Source organism: Neofelis nebulosa, chromosome 2 (assembly GCF_028018385.1).
Source record: "Neofelis nebulosa isolate mNeoNeb1 chromosome 2, mNeoNeb1.pri, whole genome shotgun sequence".
Classification (NCBI taxonomy): Eukaryota; Metazoa; Chordata; class Mammalia; order Carnivora; family Felidae; genus Neofelis; species Neofelis nebulosa.
The window spans coordinates 191,892,201-191,916,841 of NC_080783.1; the positions used below are offsets into that span (position 1 = coordinate 191,892,201).

General features: G+C 42.2%; 1 protein-coding gene across 30 annotated transcripts in view; it reads right to left on the minus strand.

The window, feature by feature from the left end:
- The window catches only part of MACF1 (microtubule actin crosslinking factor 1), a 335,119-nt gene that overhangs the window by 100,589 nt on the left and 209,889 nt on the right, over positions 1 to 24,641 (minus strand). For 23 of the 30 annotated variants that reach the window (XM_058717965.1, XM_058717978.1, XM_058717958.1 and 20 more), the window contains 13 exons: positions 16,624 to 22,071; positions 15,634 to 15,783; positions 13,931 to 14,146; positions 13,694 to 13,843; positions 11,504 to 11,737; positions 8,884 to 9,033; positions 7,371 to 7,604; positions 5,816 to 6,019; positions 3,167 to 3,685; positions 2,191 to 2,367; positions 1,801 to 1,924; positions 781 to 989; positions 85 to 402 (listed from right to left, as the gene is read on the minus strand). In XM_058717965.1, the coding sequence (XP_058573948.1) occupies positions 85 to 402; positions 781 to 989; positions 1,801 to 1,924; positions 2,191 to 2,367; positions 3,167 to 3,685; positions 5,816 to 6,019; positions 7,371 to 7,604; positions 8,884 to 9,033; positions 11,504 to 11,737; positions 13,694 to 13,843; positions 13,931 to 14,146; positions 15,634 to 15,783; positions 16,624 to 22,071 (8,133 nt within the window). The remainder of the gene's footprint in view (positions 1 to 84; positions 403 to 780; positions 990 to 1,800; positions 1,925 to 2,190; positions 2,368 to 3,166; positions 3,686 to 5,815; positions 6,020 to 7,370; positions 7,605 to 8,883; positions 9,034 to 11,503; positions 11,738 to 13,693; positions 13,844 to 13,930; positions 14,147 to 15,633; positions 15,784 to 16,623; positions 22,072 to 24,641) is intronic. The other 7 variants (XM_058717974.1, XM_058717969.1, XM_058717975.1 and 4 more) reach the window with 1 other exon arrangement.

Below are 24,641 nucleotides of genomic sequence, written 5' to 3' on the forward strand. Positions count from 1 at the left end.
ACGTATTATGTGCTCAGTGAGTGCTGGTCCCCTCCTTGCCCTTCTTTTCTCTTTGTTCTGCCAATTTGGCAGATATATTCTCACCTGGATCTGCTGGAAGAAATGTGCAATATCTTGATCTGGCTGATTTCCAGAGGCTAGCATCCGGCTTTTGTTTTCCATGAACTGCTGCAGCTTATCAGAGAGATGTTCAAACATCTCTGCCTGGGGCAGAAGCTTCTTTAGGGAGCTCTCCTTTTCTTGCTGCTGTAGACAGAGTTGTTCGAAGCGCTGGCTCACCTCCGCCAGTTTGCCCTGCAGCACCGCAGCCGTGGTGCTGTCTGCCGTCTCCATGAACCGGGTCACCATCTCACGGGTGGCCTCCAAGCTACTCTTTTGCCGAGCAATGTCTTGCTTCAATTTCTGTCACCAAAAATGTGTCTGTCAGCTCCTGGCTCACTTATCCTAGGATATCTGAGCCACAAACCAATAAACTTCTCATAATTACATGCTCCCTTCCTCAAGGAAGGTTGGATTGCAACTGAGCCTCTGTGATACCATACAACCCATCCCCTTAGTTCTCCAGCCTATTCCACCAGTGACTCTGTAGCACTGCTTTTCCTCGAGCTTAACAATGGTTTGGAAATTGGGTAGAAATATCTTTGTGTGGATTAATCATCATCGCTAAGTCTTATTAGAAGATTCATGGGAATGAATTCTTCTGATACTTTTTCAAAGTGATGAAATTCTGGAAGACAGCAAATACATCCTCTATGCTAACTCTTGGGGCATTGGTCTCACCATGTTAGTGGCCAGGGCTTCCTGGATGACTCCCGATGACAGTGATGTCACCTGCTCCTCTTCCAGGTTTTGCTCGACTTCCCTGATGGACTGCAACAAGCTCTCCAGGCTTTCCTGGACACTCTGAGATTGGGCAATTGCCTTCTGCAGCAGAGCAGAGCGCTCAGCCAGGTTACTGGAGAGGCTCTGAAAATGGTTGAGTATGGAATCTGGAAAATGAGGGCCATAAGAAGAGTGTGGACACTATTTTTGTGTTGTGCTTTTAAAAAGAATGTATTTAAATTGCACATGTTAATTACAATAATAACAGACATTACAACAAAAAGAAAGAATAAGCTTCAAGTGAATTTATATTTGAGCCAAATTCACAACGCACTGTTTACTGAGCAACTGCTAAATGCCAGAAATTGTGCTGGATGCTGAGGACTGAAGACAATTAAGATGAGTCCTTGCCTTCTGCAAACTTAAGACCATAAAAGCAAGCATAGGCAGCAAAAGGCACATCACAACTAACCATAAAAATAAAATCGTAAGTACTATATTGATGGTAAGAGTAATGTACTAGAGAAGCCTGAAGGAAGAATAATTATTTCTTATCTTTTATTTCTTTTGGGGGTTGGAGGTGGTAGTCAGGACTTTACAAAGGAAGAAACCTCTCAGGTACAGCTAGAAGTTTGAGCAAGATTTCATCACGCATGCTAAGCACTCAATACATGTTAGCAGTTAAACCATAGGGAAAACTTCAGGGGTCAAGTAATGAAGAAATGGCAAGTTTACTTGGGAAAGGAAAGAAGCAGGGCATGGCTAGAAGGCAGAATGCCTGGGGAGAGGAGTTGAAACCAGATTGCAAAGGTGGTCAATGGTGCAGGGACAAAGCTCATTCGAGGGTGAGCTATTGCCGGTTGTATCCTCAGCCCCTTGCGGGCACCACAGATACTTGCACGATACAGTGTGATGTATTACAGAACAGTGGTACACACTAAGAATTAAGGGAGCACTCTTGTTATTGCTGCCTCATACCTGTAGTTTCTTGCACATGCTTGCGGTCTGGAGCTGGCTCTCCTTCAATTTCCATGAGGTCATGGGCTACTTTTTGGAGCTTTTCTACAGGTACTTGGTGCTCAGCTAATTCTTCCTGCAACTGCTGCTTGTCCATGAAAAAAGCCAAAAGTAAAACCTCTGAGTAATCAAAGCTGGTTCTAGGAACCGAGAGCTACTTAGCATGATGCTGCTGGAGCTATGAAGAATAATACTGTTTATCCATACCCACAGATGTTAGAATTAACTGTTTTAGGAACCAGATCTTGTCCGAGGCATCCCAACCACTGCCTTTAACCTATGAGAGTATTTGCTTTATCTTGTGGTAGGTGCTCCATCCCATGTGCTAGAACAGCCTGTGTCCCCGCCTACCTTTGCTGTTGCAAGCTGCTGTTGTAGGATCCCAGGGTCAGAGGCAACAGTATCCGAGAGGAGCTTCTCCACGTTGGCTTCACAAGCCTGCATCCAGGCCTGCAGGCTGTCAGCAGTGCTCTGGAACTGCTGATACCGGCCTAGGAGCATGTTCAGGTGAGAGCCCAATCGTGTACACTGTGTGGGAGAAAAATAGGGAAAGCAGACTTTATGCAAGGGCAGGCTCGAGGCAGCAGCTTTGTAGGTAGGCACAGTCCAAAGAAAAGCCTGGCTTTGTTAAAGGGATCTCACTAGAACTACAATTGAGGGTAGTTCTGGGGACTCCATGGACAGATAAGTAGCAACCATCTTCTACAAGTGGGGCCTCTGCTGTTTGATCCATACTATTCACCCCAACTATATTATAGACCTGTGAAGATTTAGTGAGTTATATGATAAGCCACCAAAGAAATGCACACCAGGTTGCAGGCTAAGGCAGGGACTAGGAGGTACAAAAAGTGTTCCTTTTGGTGAGGTCAGAGATGTTGGCAAAATGCACAACACAAGTTAGAAGAACTGACTGGATTATACATCTTGGGAGCTAACAGGAATTCTCTGATAGGGAAGAAGGTAAGGATTTACCTAGATGCTCTGCCTAGGAATAAAGACTGTGTATGTGGTTCAAGTTTTCCTTGTACTATGTCTCCTGCGAGCCCACATCTGCTGATCAGGATACAGGAAGAGAGCACCTCCATCCACCTTCCCTACCAGAGCGAGACATGATACCCCTGATACTGCTGGGACCAGGCATTAGCCCATGGGCCTCCACATTCTGCATTTTTGCAGAGCTCATAAACACATTCTGCCTGTGGTCAATACACAAATCAGTTCACTCACTGTGTCCTGAGGTTCTTATTCTAAGCCCCAGAAACCATGCATAGTTATGTGAGGGCTGCTGTGATTGTTCCCCCAGAGGCCATCAGGAACTTCTTGGTACCTTTGAATGCAGAGCAGTGTATCTTTCTGTTGCATCCTTCAGTTTACCCTTCACTAACATTCCAGTTGCTGATGCCCCTCTGCCTTCCTCAAAGCTGTTTTCTGTGTCTAAAACTTTCTGTCCGGAGATGGTCACAAATCGCAAGTCTCCTTTGTGGGAAATGACATCCTCCGAGAAGCTGCCCTGCCGCTTCAGCAGGGAGGGAAGGGCTTCGGGGCAGCTGCCTCCTTGATGCATGTTCTCCAGCTCTCTCTCAGACCGTTCCAGCCAGTTCTCAAACTCTTCATGGTCCTGCAGAAACTTCTGCAGCTCGTCCCGCAGTGTCTGCACCTGCTTCAGCTCCGCCTCCGACCGGGCCAGGGAAGAGGCATATTGGCCCTTTAGCTCTCCGAGCTTGTCCTCTAGCACCTGGCGTTCTTCGGGGGTGAGGTTGTGGCCATGCTGATCCAGGAAGGCCTGAGCAGACTGGGTGGCCAGGATGAAATTTTGCTGCTGAGACAGCAATTCTTGGTGATGGGCCTGGCAAAAAATCCCCCCAAGCAAAGGACAATCAGCAGGTACATCACAAAAATTTGGTTGTATCTACAGCTGGAAGTAGAGAAAGATCTCAATAGGCCACTTTTCCAGCTGCTCAAAAAACCACCAATATCTCTCACTCTCTAAGGATTATGCCATATACTAATTCCAGCTGAACTGACACATATAAGATCTTACATTTTTCAAAGAGATTTCACATGTATTATCTCAACTGATTTGGGACACAACCTGCAATGTAGGCAGACAATATAATATCTATATTAAACATATTAGGATAAGGGATACCAGAAAGATGTTATATGTCTTGATTAAGGTCACCCAGACAGTTAAGTGACAAACTGAGACTAGAATCTGGCTGTCTTTACTAAACCATCCTAAGCCTAAGGGAAGGTACAAATGGCCAGCTGATAACTACTCACATTAGTGGAAGGGGAAAGTAAGTTGGATAAGCCAGACATATGACAGTATAAAAACCGCAAATACTTAGCTGTGAAATATGTCACTTACATATCCATGAAGCCGGTCCCAACTAGAAAAGTTCTTGGAAAATTAATTCATTAAATAAACAATTTAAATTTTAGTGAGAATAAAATGTATTTCTGGATAGCATAAGTAATTTGTATTTCTTATTTGTATGTGCTATAGCTACATGGTTACACATGGACCTTTTTCTGTTTTGATGGGATTTAAGTTATTTTACAGAGTTGTGTTTGTTTTGTTTTGTTGTTTAAAATGTTCTTCCTGAGTCTATTAGACAACAGTGGGAGTTCAGCCAGTGTTCCTGCCTACCTATAGTTTATGCAACTACCTAGGATCAGGACAAGAGCCTAATTTTTTCTGGAATATTGTCCAGTTTCAACCTGTGTCAGCAACCTGACAGTGTCAGCTTCCAACATTACCTCAGGGAAGCTGGGGTGACAAATATTTCCTTCTCAAGTAGATAGTAAGGGGCAGTACCATAGCTTGTCTGTACACCCCCCCAGATGTCCCCATTCTCATCCACCCGTGAGTAAGGCAGTCTCTTTCCTGGGATGGAGATGCCCCTTGGTCAGGCTGACTACTGCCAGCAACAAGTATCAGGACATTCCTTGTGACAGCAGACCCATTTCTGCTCTGTGCTGTTAAAAGACTGCCACAGCTTTGGGGGATACCCTACAAATGGATCTCCAACCATAGAATAGCATGCAAGAGGTAAAAATCTTACTAATACAAAACACAGCAATGACTCGCAAAGGCCATTCAATAGAAGATTTCTAGCTAAGCCAAATTTTCTTTGCTATAAAGATATCACTACTAAAATAGGTAATCTATGTGTTTTCTGAGTTCCCTAAACATACTGTTTTTCAGTCATGCCTGCACATGCCAGTTAATATCCTAGGAGATGGTTCATCTGGTTGGTTCACTGGTTTAACTCCAGTGCCGGACATATAGCAGGTGCTCAATATTTGCTGAATAATGAATAAAGGAATAGAGATAAATAGGAATGGTTTCTTGAGAGCAACAGGCAACCACTAAAAGGGTTGATCAGGGATATAGCATTTTAGAGCAAGGATGGGAAAGGAGAGAGAAAGGAGCCCAGGATGATGTTTAGTTCAGACAATTACGTGGAAGTAGAGGAAGAAGAACACATCTGACTGGGGGAGGGGTGTTATACGAAACAGGAGCTCCGTTTTTGAGGTTGAGCTGTTTGTGGTTCCAAGTTACAAATAGGCAGATGGATTTATGTACTGGTTTGAAGCCCAGCACAGGCATTTAGGCTGGAGACAAATACATACTGGAATTCACTAGTATAAATAATAAGTGAAGTGTCATGAGTGGATGAAATTACCCAAGGGAAGCATATTCTGAAAGATGAGAATAGGCTTAGGCAACAACCCGGAAGCACATCAGTATTTCACAAGTTGGCCAGAGGAAAGGAAAAGGGATTATTGGGGCAGAGTCCTGCTTTGGAAACCAAGGCACACAGTATTTCAGCGGTGTCAAAGCTGCTGAGGTATCAAAGAGGGCATGAACTGAGAAGTGCTCACTGAATTTACGGGCAAGGAGGTTATGGTGACTTGCCTGGGGTGGCGGAGAGCCCCTGGCATCGTGAGGACAAGCTAACATCCTCACCTTCATCTTCTCGCACTGCTTGTCCAGCTCTGCCAGGGCTTGGTTCACTGCCCTGTGGCCATCAGTGGTGTCCATGGCTCCTTTCCCCAGGCCAGCTCCTGACAGCTGCTCCATCTGTCTGCCAGTCGATCCCACCCCAGTCACCCAATCCAAGAGAGCATCAATCTTACTCCTGTTCTCGGCCAGTTCCTTTGCTGCTTTACTCTGAAAGCCATAGAAGGGGTTTAGTAAGAAGACCTTAGATACTCGGCTATACAAGAACAAATTAAGTAAAAGGTGAGACTTTTATGCTAAAGGAGAAGAGAAGCTCTAAGACTACGTATAAACAGTCGTGGCATCCACAAAAAAGAATGAGCATCTTCTAAATCTGTTGAAAAACAATTACTTACAACAATCTCTAGATTTTGTCTATATCTCACTGCTCAAAAAAAAAAAAAAAAAAGTGAGTAGGGGGCAGGGGTGGGTGGCAAATTTCAGGATTTAAAAGGGCTTTAATAGAGGATTTAATCCTGGCTTCCCAGCAAGGCTTCACAGAATCCTTTCTAGGTGTGTGGAAATGATAGCCTGGCTTGGTAGGGTCAGAAACAGCACAGTCACACTCATTACTTGCTGCCCTTCCCTAAGGGAAATGCAGACTACTCCCATCCTTTTTTCTGCCGCACAGAGCACTGAGTTCTAAAATTTGCCTCTCAAATTCCATTATCTGACTGTTCAAGTATTTTAGTTTATTAAACATTCATGTATTTCAGAATTCCCCTTCAGGTAACTTATTTCTCTTTTCCACATTCTCCACCTCCCCCATTAGTGTCAGAGTCCGTGGCCAGGCAAAGGATTTAATTCAATCTGCCGGTGCTGAGGGGGGTGCAGAGAGCCGCTGGAGACTTTACCTACTCCTAGACTTGTACCAGTGCCACAGTTTGCACTGAATCTATAGGGGCAGCCTGGGGATAGCTTGTGGCACACTAAGACCCCCCACCTACTTCCCCCTAGTGCTGTTGGATCATCAGTATAGATTCATGTTTGAAATATGCCATTTGCTCTTTCTTCCTCAGTGTACTACCTTTCTTCACTAAGTTCTTTCCAACATTTTTCAATTGGAGGACTGAGTACACAGATAGCAAAAAAAAATCTGTTTCTCTGGGGGGTGGGGTAGGTGATATGAACTTCCCACCAACTATACTTGACTTAAAGTCCTTCAGGATGATTCTTATATAAATAAATCTTGACTGGGGTGCCTGGGTCAGGATCTCACAGTTCATGAATTCGAGCCCCACACTGGGCTCCATGCTGTCAGTGAGGAGCCTGCTTGGGATTCTCTCTCTCTCTGCTCTCCCAAGCTCTCACTCTCTCTCTCAAAACAAATAAATAAACTGTAAATACACACACACACATACATACATATATGACTCACAGACCAACTCCAAAGTAACCCCTTTTCATAATTCTGTTCTCTGTAAGGCAATGAGTTTCCCCTCATTATATACCTTTTACTTATTTGCCAGGTACCAAAATTTTCATTTTTGAAAAATACCAAGTATCAAAGCAGTCTGGTTACCTTTTCAGTCTCCTGCTGTACGGCTGAAGTCACCACTTCTTCCAGCTCCTTCTGGGCCACCCGTGTCCGTTCCTGGAGAGCCTCATACTGTTCCTTAGCCTGATGAAGCTTCTCCCGAAGAGCTGTCAACTCGTGGGGGCTCAGCTTGGCCTGGTTCTCTTCCAGGAACCCTTCGATGTCTTTGACAACACTGGCAAATGAGGTGGCCCGATTCTGAATATCGTCCTGTAAATCCTTAAAACACGAACACAGGGATGGTAGAGACTTCAGTGTTACTTCTTCTACGATTGCTAACAGTGCGAAGATGGAATGGCTAGCATGACACAGACCTGCATCAGATGTGTGTCCCTCACTATAATCTGCTTTAAGGTTTAGGTCTAAGCCAATGCAAATAATTTCTAAGATTTTTTTACTTAAGAAATTTTCTAATATTTATTAGAAATATTAAATATTAAATTAAATATTAAATATTTCTAATATTTAATTTTCTAAGCAAAATTTAAATTTCTTTTTTTTTTTTTTTTTTAAAAATTTTTTTTTTTAACGTTTATTTATTTTTGGGACAGAGAGAGACAGAGCATGAATGGGGAGGGGCAGAGAGAGAGGGAGACACAGAATCGGAAGCAGGCTCCAGGCTCTGAGCCATCAGCCCAGAGCCTGACTCGGGGCTCGAACTCGCGGACCGCGAGATCATGACCTGAGCCGAAGTCAGCCGCTTAGCCAACTGAGCCACCCAGGCGCCCCAGCAAAATTTAAATTTCTAAGCAAACATTTGATGAAGACAAAAGAGGAGACTCCCCACAAACAGGATGTTTATTTTGCAATGAGTTATCTTCAAAGAGATCATTCTTCTATAAACAGGAGTTGACAGTAGGATTCCAGCTGAATCAAGGCTTGGTTTCTCCCTTATACTTCCTTGGTTATCACTTCTTCTCCTTCTTCTTTTTTTAAAGTAATCTCTATTAGCCAACGTGGGCTTGAACTCACTACCGCAAAATCAAGAGTCACATGCTCTACCAACCGAGCCAGCCAGGTGCCCCATCACTCCTTATCCTTAATGTGGCCTTCGAGGCCCAGCAGGATGTGGATCCTGCCTCCCATCATTCACTAATCTTCCTTTTGCTCATTGCAGTCCAACCAAACTAGCTTCCTTTCAGTTCTTGAATACATTGTACTTGGCATAGTTTCCTCCTCCTTCCATGCCTCTGTGCGTTAACTCCTATATACCCTTTGCTTCTCAGTTTAAGTGACACTTTTTCAAACTAATCTTTTCTGACATCCTAGACAAGATTGGGTCTGGCTGTTATATATTCTTGTGTAACTTTTCCTTTATCCATATCATAGTTAATAACTACACGCTCGTTTTTATGATGATCTGTGTAATGTCTGTCTCTCCCATGAGACTGTAAGTTTCAGGAGAACAGGGAGGTTTACCATTATGTTGCCTGGTACATAGCAGGCCTTTATAAATATCTGTTGAAGGAATGAGAGGAATGAATTAACTCATACTGACCTTTAAGTCACTCTGGTTCTTCTGCAAAGCGGAGAGATCCTGCTGGGTGGCTCTACCTTGGTGGCCTGCCAATGTGCTTTCTGCCTGTCCTAGCCAGTTGCAAAGATCGTCCAGTTTCTGGTAACAGGTATTTTGTTGTTTCTGCAGGGTCTAATTAAAATGCAAAGGGGCCGAGAGATAATTAATAATTCTCATTTTTACAAATAGAAGATAACTCCCTGAAATATGGAACAGGAATGTTATATCTTAAGGATGGAAAAGTTGGTGAGAGACTAGAACAGGAAAAAGCACAGAAGTCATATTCTGAAAGCTCCCCTCATTTGGACAGTCTGTTGATCCAGGTCAATAGTTTGGATAATTTCAGGTGAGAATGCTCCCAGGTTTTGGTTGGGAGTTCCTTTGCCAGACTGCAGTTATCTGGATTATCCCTGGAAATGGAGAACAGAGAGTCCAGATGCTTCAAATTCATATTCATATCATGGTGATAATAGTAAATTAGTGGTTTTAATCAATTCCTCCACCAGAACTGGAAGATATGCTACATACAAAGTTAAAATACGGAAAATTAAAAGGACTGGATCAGGAAGAAAAAAAATCAAGGAACTGGATAATTCATAAGCTAACTGAGCTTCTTAATAATTGAGCTGACTTTATAAATTAAATGTCTCACGGATGTAGACACCCATTAAATGGAATGATTACATGCCTGGCATGAGGGGCTTGGCTATTTTGAGAAGGAAACTGCCCAAGAATAGCAACTTTCTCAGTCCTTTAGGTATCTACACTGATATCAAAGAGAAAAGCCAGGCCCCGGGGGAGGGAGGGAATATGTTTCTGTGCCTGATCCTTTCTCCAGATCTCATCTTGGCTGCATGACACTGAAGCACCTAATTGAGCCATTGAGCATGATGTGTTCTCCTGACCATCCTCCTGGAACCATTTTCCACCAATTTCTACCTTCTGATGGTGTTTTAGTCACCTGCACTTACAAACAGGTGCCCAAATTGGCCCTCTCTCCCCCTCTTTAGGACAAATAGAAGGGCTCTGGAAGAGAACTCCTAAGAGCTCTTCAGCTGTAAAACGGGATCTTCATGGGTTAGGATGGGTGCAGACTGAATCTGAAAAAAGCAAAGCAAACAAGTTAACACACGGACATACACATGCATTCAGGGCAAATATAGAGAGAAGCAGAGCATTTCTGACAATAACAAGGTTAATAAACATTGTGGAATCAATTATGTGCTCAGAGAGAATGTTCACATGCAGTTCTACCACCTGCTGCAGCTCTGCGGTCTATCCTGGATCCGGGCTATATCTTAAAGTGGCTCAGACCAATACTATTTCGTTAATTATCCACAAACTACACCATGCTACATAAGTTCCCAAGTGAGGATGTGGCAAATTTTCAGATTTGGAAAGTAACCTAAAGGGTTTCATTAGTATTTTATTTCAATTTCAATGCAGTTGGAGCAGGTAAGCAGTAATGGGGGACATACGGAACTGACCAACCTAATTTCCTCTAGGCCTAACCCAAAAGCTCAATTCGACTTTGCACAATATTTAATAAAGGCGACCCTAAGACAGATTGCTGGTGATAATGACATTCTAATAGCATCTTGCTGAATTCCAACTTACTTTTCAAACAGCAAAAATGGCATAAGCATCATTTTTGGTATTTTTAGGTTATGATGTCACCATTAATGCAATTATGTTGAGTTCTGCAAGAGGGTTATGTGTGGTAGGATGGTTTGTTTTCAAAATGTAACATCCTTGATTCTACACACTGTTTTCCATAATTGAATGAGCACCAGGCATTACAGTGTGAAGAAAGGTGCTAGAAAATAATAATTATTTTTAAAGTGCTAATTGGGGCGCCTGGGTGGCGCAGTCGGTTGAGCGTCCGACTTCAGCCAGGTCACGATCTCGCGGTCCGTGAGTTCGAGCCCCGCTCGATCAGGCTCTGGGCTGATGGCTCGGAGCCTGGAGCCTGTTTCCGATTCTGTGTCTCCCTCTCTCTCTGCCCCTCCCCCATTCATGCTCTGTCTCTCTCTGTCCCAAAAATAAATAAAAAACGTTGAAAAAAAAAAATTTAAAGTGCTAAAAAGTTAATCTGATTCTGATAAAAATTTCTTTGTCAGCTGTTTGAAGGTGGTCAAGGAATACTACTGTCAATCATTTGAAAAGCCCCAGAATAAAACTCATTTCAATACCATTCTTCTCAAGAGCTCAGAGTACCTGAATGTTCCTAATGGCCCTCAAAAGACTCCTGGGGGAGAAAGGAGGAGAAACTAGGGCTGGAGATTGAACTTCCATTTGAAAGTCAGAAACAATGAGGCACAGTGAGGGTAGAGTCTCACTAAAAAGAAAATACTTGCACATGCATACACAGGTAAACACATGTATTCTCTCACACGCACACATAAAACCAAAAACATGGCAAGAAAAAACAGCCAGAATAGCTGCCTCCTAGACCAGAACCAAACTGGCCTGGAGGATGTGAAATTTCAAAATTGGCAAACGCAGGCTCCTAGAATTATGACGGATGGAGTCTGGCCAGAAATCTCAAAGACAGAGGATACCCCAAAAGACAAAATGAGCCCAGCCGCTGGTTCAGTCTGACCTTGACCTGGACTGCCTGCTCCATTTGTTGAAAACGGCCCTGCAAGGCATCCATCTGAGCTGTGGCCTGCTCCGCAAGGTCTTGGAAGGACCTCTGCAGTTCATTCAGAAGCCTCAGCATCTGTCGGTTCTGCTGAGGGGATAAGTCCTGGGCATGCTCCGAGATAAAGAACTGAATATCAAAAGCAAGAGCATCCAGCTGAGATTTCCTGTCAGCCATGGGCTGCTTCAAATCCTAAGAAAGGAAATGAAAGAAATAAAATAAATAAAAATAAAACTTCTAATTCTCTATCAAAGGAGAATCTGTTGGTTTTAATCAGAGTCAACATTAAAGAGAGGTTAATTTAATAATCAATACTGATAATTTCTAGGGCCAAACCAGCATAGGAGATCTCTCTCACTTCTGCTCTCTCCAAACTCCTCATATCTTACAATTAGGTTTCCTTTACTGGACTTTGATTTCCAAATGCAGTAAGCTTTTAATTATTCATGTTAATATAATTATACTACTGTTCATCCCAGGTATCTAGAGACAACATTTTTTTTTTTTAATGTTTGGAGAATATATCATGAATTTCGGGTCTGAGATAGATCTAATTGTATTTTCTTAGATTCAAACATCTATTTGTATTTGTCCAGCAGTGAGTTACCGGGAGACCAGAAGTGAGAAAGTACTCAATTTGTCTGTGGTTCACTAAACCATGATTTTGACAGTAAACGATGTTGCTTATACATTTTAAAAAGTGTAAAAGACTACAGCGAGACCTTCTTATATAACAGTTCCATTGCTTCCTTAAAGCACTAAAACCTGCCTAAACACTAGCATTTATCTGTTTTTAGGCAATTAAAAGCATGCAAAATTTCCACAAACATTTAGTGATCATCAGCTGTGTAATACTGCAATAAAGACAATGAAGATATCTACACTTTGAAACTGAGTGTAGTCAGCAGTCCTGCAGAGCAGGCGGAAAGGACTTCTGGGTTATTTATCATTAAGCTAAGGATCTTTCTTCACCTGTGACAAATGGATTTGGGAAACTGTCATTAGGAAAACAAGACTTAGACCATGTTTGTCTTCCCATAAAGGCATGCATTAAGTTGTAACTAGGGGAGGAAGCCAGTGCATGAGACACTCTGTGTTTTTATACCATATACTATGTCACAGGATTTTTTTTCACTCTTTTTTTTTTTTTTTTTTTAATACTCCTGTTAGTGAACAGAGCAAGTCTGCAACTCACTCCCCTACTGATATATTTGGATAAAAGGGTATAAACAAAGATGGCAGGTCAATTCTTGCAAGACAAAAAGGGATGGGGTTGGAAACAAGAAGCCTGACCATGGATAAACTCTTAGGACTGGGGAAAAGGAACAAAAGGAGGGGATATCTTTAGTTCTGCTCTGACTTTAGAAATAATTTAAGGAGTGTGCTATCCATAGCAGAGGGAGGGTAAACCACTGTGAGTAATATCTGATATTATCTTGAGTATAACCAAAACAAAGAACAATGTTGGGAGGAAAAAAAACCAAAACACCTCAGTTCTTGTATATCTCAGTCTTTACCTTTCTCTCACTGACCTATAAAAAGAATCAGTTAATTTAAAGCTTAACAAGAAGAAAAGCATCAGTCTAGATCAGGGGTTGGCAATCAACAGCCCCCAGGCTAAATATGTCTGCCATCTGTTTTTGTAAATAAAGTTTTATTGTAACACATCCATGACCATTCATTTACGTACTGTCTACAGCTGCTTTCATGTTTCAACAGCAAAAGTGAATGGCTGCTACAGAAAAGGTCCATTTGTATAAGACCAGCAAGGCCTAAAATATTTATTATCTGGCCCTTTTGTTTGCCAAGCCATGCTCTCAACCATGGATCAACAATTCTCCTGAAATTAGTGTGTGTAAAATTAGAAACAAGGGATGGGTACTAGATGCTCAGTTATCAAGACAAGATGAAGTTGATAATCACAGACCATTCTGTAGACTCTCCCTCACAGAATAGCTGAAAGGAGAAATAACCATAATGACTGAGGTTCCAAGGGTATGAGAACCTAAAAGACTAAACACAACAGACTATTTCTAAAATGGAAAACCAGTCTTTTGTAGATAGATACTCGTTTGCCTGGCAGAAAAATAAAATTGACACAATTCAAAGGACAACTAAAACATGCTTGAGAATGGGTGGACAGTCTACCTCATACCGCTGGAGACAGTGATTCAGGCTGTCCGCATTGGTGTCATCGTTATATTCTTTGCTGTTGAGAATAAGATTGGTATTGCCAACCCAGTCTCTCAGATCTTGAAGTCTGCCGTCTAGCTGTTCACGCTGACTTAACACTTTAGTCTAAGAAATAAATGTCAAATTAGACTATAAAAATCTTTGAGCCATCCCAGACGTTGTGAGCCTTTGTGAATAAAAACAAGAAGCTACCTTCTGGACTTCCATAGCACTCTGGAGGTGGAATAGTCTGGAACTCCAGGTGTCACTCACAGAGCTGAGGGACTTTTGGAGATTCTTGGCATCCTTCTCTAGAGCCTTCAACAGTTGAGCAGGAACTTCTTGAGGCTGGCTGATGATAATCTGATTTACACGCTCTAGTTGCTGATGCACCAAGGTGGACAGATCCTTTAGCTCACTGTCTAATACCTGAGGGGATAAAGTGAGTTACCTCCAAAATTAAGGCTAGAACTCTTACTATTTAGGAATCAACTGTGGACATAGTTTTCTGTCACTTATGCCTGCACATGCTTTACAGCTTAGTAAAAGGTTTTATGTACATTCATTTGTTTGATTCCCACAATCACTAATTCTTGAGGCAGGCAGAGCAGATATTATTATCCCATATTTAGAGAAGAGATGCCTCAGCACTTGAAAATGTTATTTTTTTATTTTACTTTATTTTATTTTAGTCCAAGATCACCCAGCTGATAAGCAATGGACTCAGGACTTGGATTCAGGTTTCCTGACTCAGTGTAGTACACCTTCTGCTACAAGATGATGCCTCTTCAAGAGTGTCATTAGCCTCATATAAGGTGACACAAAATAAGTCTAATGAGGGGCACCCGGGTGGCTCAGTCAGTTAAGTACCGACTTCGGCTCAGGTCATGATCTCAGTTTGTGAGTTTGAGCCCCGCGTCAGGCTCTGTGCTGACAGCTCAGAGCCTGAAGCCTGCTTCAGATTCTGTTTCCTTCTCTCTCCCTGTCCTTTCCCCTGCTCCTGCTCTGTTTCTCTCTCAAAAATAAACAAACAAACAAGACAAATGAAAGAAGGACTCTTCCACTCCAAATTCCAAGGGGGCAGAACCAAAAAATATAAAATATCCCAACCCAGCCTTCCCACTCAGCCAGTCTACAATATTCTGATCCTCAGCAAAAAAGTCAGAAATAAGCTGTGGAAAAGCTTAGTGGTTCTGGGCACTGTCCTCACCTGCTCTTCAGCCACCCTATGCAAGACCATACTCTGGATATTGAGAGAACTGCTCAGCTTCTACAGTCTGTCCTTGTTGTGACTCCAATCCTATGGCAAGTCTTAACCTCCAGGTTTCCCCATCTCAAAACTGTCTAATTATGTCCTCAGGAATCTCATGCCATCAGTTATTGCTTCTCTCCCCTAACGAGTTCTCCTTTTCTATTGGTTCTTTCTCTTGGCCCCCAAATCCACTCAAAACATTCCTCTTTCAGCGTACCCCCTCCAGCTAGTGCCCTACCTCTCTCCTCACCTGCACTACCAAACTTCTGGAAAGAACGATTTACATTAATTGCTCCCACCTTCCAACTTCCCATTTGTTCTCATGGCAACCTTGTTTATATCCTGCGATCTTACTAACACTGTTCTTATCAAGGTCATCAATGACTCTCTGGCACTAAATCTCCCTTTCAGTCCTCACTGTACTTAGTCCCCCTCCTGTATTTCCTCCTTCCGTAACTCCTCCCTCGAGTCTCTTCTGCTTTGGTTTCTGGGAGACCAGTGTTTCCTGGTGTTCTCCAGAGATCTCCAGTTCTACTTTTTCAATCTTTTTTTTTTTTTTTTTTTTTGTCCTTTAAATGGTTAGTATTTTTGAACATGTTTTTCCTCCTGAAGAGTCTCTATTTTCCCAAGCTGGTGGGCCTGGGGGAAGTCTCTGGGAACCCACCTTGGCCTGACACAGCAGATCCTGTAGCTCTGCCAGGTTTAGGTCCAGAGGTTGAATCTGTTTGGTCCTCATTTCAATGTCTCGTAATAGAGACAGATAAGATACCAGCTTCTCATCATGTTCTAGGCAGAGTTGCCTGTTAAATACATTCTGTGGAACCAAAAAGAAAACTCACTCAGATCTGACATCCTCCTTTAAATATGCTTTTAAAAGTAGTTTGGGTCTTATCAATAGACAAAATAGAATTTTTACTACACATAGGGTGGGATGAAATAAAACATGTTGCCTTCCACTGTCAGACAAAAGAGTGATTTTATTAATTTCTTTGGGGAGGAGAGACTCATAGTTATCAATATAGCATCATTTTAGTGAAACTTCCAAAAGCTATTCTGATTTCAGATAGCATTGCTCCAATATTTCATATTAGTTCCAATGTTGGTTTCTAAATTAAAACCCTTACGATTTTCGGAAAGACATGCTGCCTATTTCTGAACAGCTATATAACAAACAGATGATGATAAATTAAGTTATACCTTACAGAATCATCTAGTCCCCTGAAGCTGTATGCATGCACACAATTATACATATGTAAACTCAATATCCAGTCAAGAGTTTTAGCATTAAATTAGTTATATCTAAAATACACACACACACACACACACACACACACACACACACACACATATATATATATACAGGGGTGCCTGGGTGGTTCAACTGCTTAAGCATCCAACTCTTGGTTTCGGCTCTGGACATCATCTCACGGTTCATGGATTCAAGCCCTGCATCAGGCTCTGGGCTGATGGCATGGAGCCTGCTTGGGATTCTCTGTCTCTCCCTCTCTCTGCCCCTCCCCTGCTCACTTGCTCTCTCTCTCAAAATAAATAAACTTTTTAAAAAATAAAATAAAATAAAATAAAATAAAATAAAATAAAATAAAATAAAATAAAATAAAATACGTATATACAAACACACCATTGGCAAACTTACTTTAGTTGCTCGGAAGGGCTCTGGGTTTACACCTTCATGTCCCTTTCCCCCAGGTGTAGTCATGAAAGCAGTCTGTTCACCGCCAGGGCTTTCTGTGAGCTCTTCTTGTGGGGTCCTCTCATCCATCTTCATTGTAGGGTATATGAGCGGCACTGGATTTTCTTCACTGGTCTCTGCAATAATTGGACTAATGGCGGCATCTTGTTGCCCTGTCCTCTCTTTTTGAGACACATCTTTGAAGAGTTTCTCTGGAAGAAGGGACACTAAGACTCTGGGATTGCCCTGAGTCACTATGCCCTCAAAAGATGCTGCCTCTACATCTGTAACTGTAGGGCTGGACATTTCTAGAAATTTCTCTCCAGTTATTTCCTGAGTTGTTACTATTTTAGATGCAAGAATTCCACAGATTTCATTATCACTTTTGCTGTCTTGATGATAAAAGTCCTTTTTGTCTGAGACTTCCAGATAGCTGACTTCTTTTGGGTCTACTCTAGAAACTGTACTTTCTTCCAGTTTAAGAGTTCTTGTTGAGTCAGAAGGTACTTCTTGGTATGATCTTTCTTTATATCCATTAGATGAGCGAATCAGATCTTTGGTTTCTTTGGTTTTAAAAGTAACACAGGAATCTTGGTAATCATTGGTCTCTGGTCTGATGGTTCCCTGGAGAGGCTTGTTTGTTTCAGAAATTTGGGATCTGCCTGCAACTTGGGTCTTTCCAACTAATTCCTGATAGTGTAATCCTTTAGGTCCTGGGGTCATAGAAGAGAATGGTTCACTCTGGGCCCCACAAGTAATTTGAGAAAAATTTTCTTCTGCTTTTAAAGTTAGGCAGAGGTTTAAATTTTTTACTTCTCTTTCACTAACTTGATTGGGTTTGAAGAATGTTAAAGCATCCTGATTTACAGAAATTCCTTTGGGTATCATTTGGGAAGAGTTTTCATCTTTACAAATAATAGAAAATTCCAGCTCTCTACCAGCTTCTTTTTCACTAATGGCTATTTCCACAGGTAGATTCTCTACGGTGGATCCCTGGTCAGCTGTAACAATGGTTTCTTGATTCAACTTTTCTTTGGAAAGAACTGGTTTGTGTGTTTCAACACTTTCTTCTAGATTCATCTCCCTCTCCTTCCTCTTACTTTTCTCTCTGGTATTCATTGATTTCTGCATAACCTGCTCACTCAGCAATCTGCCTGAAGTTTCATAATCTGATTCCTGTACTTCTGAAATAATTCTTTCTTGGTTTTCCCTTATCTCTTTAGAATCTGGACCTGATGTAGACCATTTCATATGGGAAGTAATTTCTATTTGGGCTCCTACTGTTTCCTGCTCTTCATTTGTGTTTTTTTCCACATCATTACTAGCCACCTCTTTGAATTTAAAATCATGAGCTTCTGAGCGAGAGAGTGTCGCTGAACCTTGGCCCAACAATGTACCTTTATGATCGCCAGGACTTATGATACCGACAGATTCTTCAGCATCTGGAGAAACTCTCTTTTTATCTTGATCCTTGCACTCCATTTCCTGTAATGAAATTTCCATGCTCTTTTTGGCCTGCCCCCCATCAGAAACTCTTGTTTGAACCTTTCCTTGTACAGTCTGACTTGCAATCTGAAATAATTTCTCACTTGCTCCTTTACCACAACTCATTCCAGCAGTCTGATTACATACAACTAACATTTCCTTTCTTAGAAATTCCTTCTCTATTTCACGTACTTCAATCTCATCTTGCTTCTCAATCTGAGCCCCGTGATTGCAGGACTCTAAAGGATCTACCTGGATCATAGCTGCCAGTTCAGGACTGATCAATCTTTTCTCAACAGCTTCCTTTAAAGTCACTCTCTGATCATTAAATATGTCAACAATTCCTCCATTTAACACCTGATGAGATGCAATAATTTTAACCATGTTTTCATCCACTAATTTCTGTTCTAAGGCTGATGCCAATGTCAGTCTTTTTCCTGTGGCAGTATCTATGATCCCCCCAGTATTTGCTTGAGCTTCCAAAACCTTCAGTGTAGATACAAAGTCCACTTTTCCAAGCTGAGTTGCTTGAGACAATGTAAGCACTTTGTCACTTGCTCCATCTTTAATGTCTGAGAAGGGAATTACTTCTAGATATCTCTGTCCAGATTCAATATCAATCTTACATTTCTTTACTAATTCTGAATAGGGAACAATTCTGTAATTCTCAGGATCTACAATCCCATGCATCATTCCTGAAGACAATATTGCTTCATTAGTTAACAGTCCTTCTTTTTCAGCTTCTGCCAAGGCCAATCTCTGGCCAGAAATGTGACCTACAAAGCTTCCAGGCAAAGCCTGAATTTCTTGGATTTCTCTTTTCAAGTCTGGGTTAACAAGTTCTAATTTTATGGCTTCAGAAAGGGAAATAGTTTCCTTGGTTTCAGGATGAAAAAAGCGATGGAGGCTTAAGTTCTCAACTTTTCTGAGTTGCTTGGCTAAATCTTCATCAATGATGCCATGTTCAAAGGCATTATCAACAGAAAGTCTCATCCCAGATGTATGGTGAATGATACCTCCATCCGCCACCTGCTTGGTCAACAACTGAACAGCCTCCTCTCTCTCCAGAAGTCCTCTGTCAATGGACTGCATGACTGTTAAAGGAGCTTTGCTCTCAGGGTCTAGAATTCCAGTTGTTTCCATTTGTAAGCTAATAAATCTCTCCCTGACTGTTTTCTCAGCATCTCTGCCTTTGGAAGCTTTCTCCAGATTTATAAGCTCTGTCTCATCAGCACTGTCCACCAAGCCAAGATTTGAGGCCAAAGTAACTGAAACTTTTTTGCTTCGTTTCAGGTCAACAATGCCACCAGTCACCACCTGCCCCTCTAAAATTCTCAAGGCTGTTTGTGTGTCAAGAAGTCCCATTGCAACTGCTTCCCTCACAGAGCACAGTGTGTGGCTACGGGGGTCTAAGACTCCACTTATAGCTTTGTCCGCCCTGAGGACATTATGTAATAGTTTCTCATCCATCAGACCTTCATCGATGACTTCTTCAGTAGTCAAAGACTCGCAGGTCTGAGAGTCAAAGAAGCCACGAAACATGTTCAGCTTTCCCATTAGTTTGATGGCAGTGTGGCTGGGCACAATACCTTGGGCTATTGCCTCATTTAATAAGAGCTTCTGACCTGTTTGTCCGTGAATGATACCACCATCTAGTAATTGTGCAGATAACGTATTTAAGGTAGCTTCCGGGAGCAATTCTGAAGGATGACCGCATGGCAGGGAGGTTTCATGACCATGATCTTCTGCATCTGTTTTTTCTAATGTCATCGTACTACTGCCTGCAATGTTGTGTCCTTCTGGATTATGTTTATGGTCATCCCTACCCAAAAATGTTTTATTTAAGGTTTTCTGTTTATCTAGAGTATGAATATTCATGTCATCTTCAGACTTTAGCTCTGATTCTAAGTCTAGAGTTTTCTTTATCTGAAATTGTGGCTTTTTGCTTTGGGGTTTTAGGAGTAGCCTCCCAGTTTCACCTGGAATTTCAGTTTCAAGTGTGTTTGCTTGTTCTGTCTGACACAGAAAGGAAGCCTTTCTGGAATTCTGCCATTCTTCCTTCGGTGTCTCGACAGAGAAAGGCTCTTTGCCTACCGCCAAGGTCACAGCTTCAGCTTCCTCAGTGGGTACTGTAAGGAGAAATCTCCTGCTAACATTTTCTCTGGTAGACATTCCTGCTAGTTCTTCCTTTTTGGTACCTAGCAATTGTCCTTTTAACTCTGACTGGACTTTATCTAGGACCATCAAAGAATCAACATTTGGATTTCTCACTTTTTGTTCCCCCACAAACAGGTCCCTTTCAGAGTTCTCTACTGAGGAACCTTCAGTTTCCATTGTGGTCCTTTTGCCTTTTGCTTCATTGCAAACTGCCTGAGTGGGATAGTCTTTGTTCTGAGAAGAAATCTGGAGCTCACGTGGCTTCACACTCAGTCCATCACAGAACGTTTCTGTGGTTTTGACATTCACCAATTCTTGTAATCCCTTGGGACTTTCTAGTCTCTGATGCCCAATTTCAAACACTTCTGGAGGACCTGCTTGATATTCTCCTCTTGCTGTCAGTGTCTCTAACAGCTCGTCATCTACCAGGAGCAGCCTCTGTCCATCCTGCACATTAATATAGCTGTGAGTCATCAGCTGAAACAACAGCTTCTCACCATGGCTTACTACGCCCTCAGTTTGGCACCTGCTGTGTGGTAGACCTACTGCTCCAGGATTAATGTTCAATTTGGTTCGTTCTGAATAATCTGCTAATTGCATGTGGGGCATCACATCAGGTATGCAAACGGATTTTAAGTTATTGACAAGATCTTTGTCCAACATACCATCTTCTACTGCTTTTCTCCAGGACCAAACCTCTGTGCTTGCTGGCAGAAACAGAGCTTTAATATGTTGTCGGCTACTAAGAATTTTGTGAGCTAGTTCAGTAGACACAATACCTTGTTCCAGGGCATCTGTGATTGGGAGGATCTCTCCAGATTCAGGCCACAGCAACCCCATGAATGACCAAAGGGACTCCAGAATCACAAGAGCAATCTTAGCAGCTACTAGATCATTGCTCACTGCTTCATCTATTGTCAGCCTATGCCCAGTGATGGTGTCTATGATGCCTCCTGTCTGAAGCTGCCTTATGAGAATAGCACAGGCCATATCTTGGTCAATCAAATTATGTCTTACAGCCTCTTCTACAGTAAGTCTGTGTCCTGTTCTTGGATCTACTATGCCACCAGCAAAAAGCTGAGCTTCCAGCAGCCGGACAGTGACCTGCCTATCTATTAGGCCTTCCTGAACTGCACGAAAAACACTAACCTTCCGGCCTGATTTTAGGCTCACCATTCCCCCTGCCAGTTGTTTGACGGGGAGCAGTTTCAACCCTGATTCCTGGTGGACAATACATCTCTGCGTCAGATCTAGCAAACTGATTTTCTCAGCTGTGTTGGGGTCTATCAAATTCTTGGATGATTTCAAGTAAGACTCTAACACTGAGTGAAGCCTTGCAGAAATAAGGCCTTGGTGAAAAGCCTCCTCTAGGTTGACGCAGCCCTCGTTAGGAGGGAAACTGAAACCTCCAGTTGCCAGGTGAGCTTCCAACACTTTTAGTCCAATTCTCTCACTGATTATTTTCTTTTCAATTGCTTCCACCACGGAAGGAAGGCCTTTGCTCTCAGTAAGCCTGCTTATTAAGGACAGGGCATCCTGTAGCTCCCACAGCTGCTGGTACACCTGGGGATTAATGAGGTTTCTGGCTAGACCCTCTTCCAGAGAGAGCTTTTCACTGGTCTCAGGGGCAATGAGGCCAGACATGATAACCTGGGATTCCAGGAGCACAAGGCCTGTGTCTTGGTCAATGAGGCCCTTTTGCATGGCTTTGAAGACGGGAAATATCTCCACTGTGCCTAGGTCAATCACCCCAGCAACAGCTCTGCAGCCCTAAAAGGAAAACGAAAAAGAAAACTGAATCAGAGAAGCATGCCTGGTGAAAGCATTCCTTCAAAGAACTATAGTCTATCAAATTCTGACCACAAGAAAAACCCAGCCTGGAATGAGCCCCAATGTGTAGGAAACACTGAAGCCTGGCACCGTTAATACTAAAAAAGAGTTTTTCTAAACTGCAGAATGTGGAACGTGGCTGGAAGTTCACAGATTACTTGACAGATGCTGGCATTAAGCATATCTGAGTGACAAGCTCTACAAAGTAGCAAGCGGTGAAGGTGAAAGGTCAGCTCTAAGACTAAATCACCACAAAGGTTCTTCCAGAAATCTACCAGTTCCTCAAAAGTGAAAAGTCAACCCTATAAAACAGCTTCTCAGTGTTGTAACCTGTGCAGAAGATCCTGAAGTAGGATGTCTCTGCCAATGAGTTCGGCAGGACCAATCCACAGGATTAGAAGAGTCAAGCAGCCCAATGGCCACATGACATGTGTGCAGCTCTGTCAACAGCCCAACGTGTACCACTCAAGCAGCTGTTCCATAACTGGGGCAGTCTCATGCAGTGGCCACTGTAAGTATCTCCCAAGGCAATGGCTCTTGGTTAAATTAGTTCTGGGAATCAGAAGTAGCAAGTCAAGGAAGGAACAGACTGGGGACCTTTGCCTCTAACCACTAGGAACTTTTCTTCTGGTCCAGGCTAAAATGGGTAGTACAGCCTCCAAGATACACCTACAATTTGTTGGGCACTTAATATATTTATTGAGCACTGATATTTACTTCTCACAACAATCCTATGAAAACAGTTATTTTAATCTTTAGTTTCCAGATGAGAAAATGAGGCACAGCGAAGTTATTAAGTAACTTGTCCAAGATCACAAAACAAGTGAGATTCAGAGTCAAATCAAGGCCTGACTCTAAGTCTCATGCTATTAAATTGCCTCCTCTATCAGACCCAGAAGAGCATGAAGGAAAGGCACAGTAGACTGCATCACACTCAGGAGTTAGGTCCTATGTCCAGTAAAGCAGGAAAATCTACACATTGCCAAAATTACCCTTCCCAAAAAGCCTAAAAATGGCTCCTTCCTGTTTGAAAGCCTTTTATCACAGAATGATGGTATTCAGAAATTTAATCGTTTAACAGGCGCCTGGGTGGTTCAGTTAGTTAAGCGTCCAAGTCTTGATTTCAGCTCAGGTCATGATCTCATGGTTCATGAGACATGAGATCAAACCCTGTGTCAGGCTCCACGCTCCAACGTGGAGACTGCTTGGGATACTCTCTCTGCCCCGCCCCTGCTCATGCTTGCTCTGTCTCAAAATAATTAAACTTAAAAAAATAAAAAAGATTAAATCATTCAAGTGTTTTGTCACTTACTTTTATTACTTTCAACTTTCTACCTCTTCTTGTTTATGTTCATTATCTTTGTTTCCTATAGATGATTTTGTCTGCCCCCTTCAGTCAGTATTACTTTCTGATCCTCGTTTAACTCTTGAACTAATCCATGGAGGATTTATCCATGGAGGATGTTGTTGAAGCAACTGCCAATCACTTCTCTGCCTCCTAAATAATGCATTCCATTCTGTCTCAGGGAGAGTAAACTCTGTAAGAGCAGGTACCCTGCCCATTCAGTGTCTAAGAACAGTACTGGTAGTTCAAGAAACATTTGTTGAATTAATGAATAAATTGGTAACCAGTAAGGAAATCCTTAAAATCTTTAAACTACTTGCCCCCAGATTTTAAAGGCATGCACTGAGAATTTCAAATTCAATTAGTTGCACAGTATAAGAGACAAAGAATGGAGAGTAAATGAGGGAATACATTTGGTTCACATCCCTAATCTCACTGTATTTATTCAAATAATGGACTAACACATAGAATTCTCACCACTACTTAAAATATTATGTGTTGTTCCCCATCCTCCTTCTGTGTTCTGAACCTAGAAAGTAGTTCCACTTGTATGACACAAATGTATATTATATGCATTTACCAGGTATTTGTTCTGTAGAGACTGAAGGGAAAATCGCACTAGCATAGGACTCTTTGAGATACATGAAAAATTCCTTTTATAAAATCCACGTAAAGACTGTTCAGAAGCAGACAAGATGACAAAGGAAAAAATTCTTTTGAGAACTTCTAATTTCTTCTGTGAGATTCCTCAAATACTGATATTGAAGAAAAACCTGGAGTCTAGCCAATTGCTAGACAAAGAGAAAAGACTACAGGCTGTTCCTTCCAATACTCTCAGGATTGAAGGACAGGCAAGAAGCACCGAGCCGGGCAATAATCCAGAGAAATCCAGTTCAGCCCCACCAAACAAGGGCATTCTGACCTAAACAAGCAGAGAAAGACAGACGGAGAGGAGGAAAGGAAACGTAAAAGGCTTCTACTTACCAGAGTCGCAGCACGCCTTGGGCAGATAGAGAGAGAGCCTTACGGAGCAGCTCAGCCGCATCGCACACACAGTGTAAGCTTGGGGTTAGCGTCCAGCATGCGACTGTTTGTTTTTTTGTAAAAAAGAACCCCAAACAGGTCGTCCTCTTTTTCCCTTTTGTGCATTTGTGCTTAAACTCCA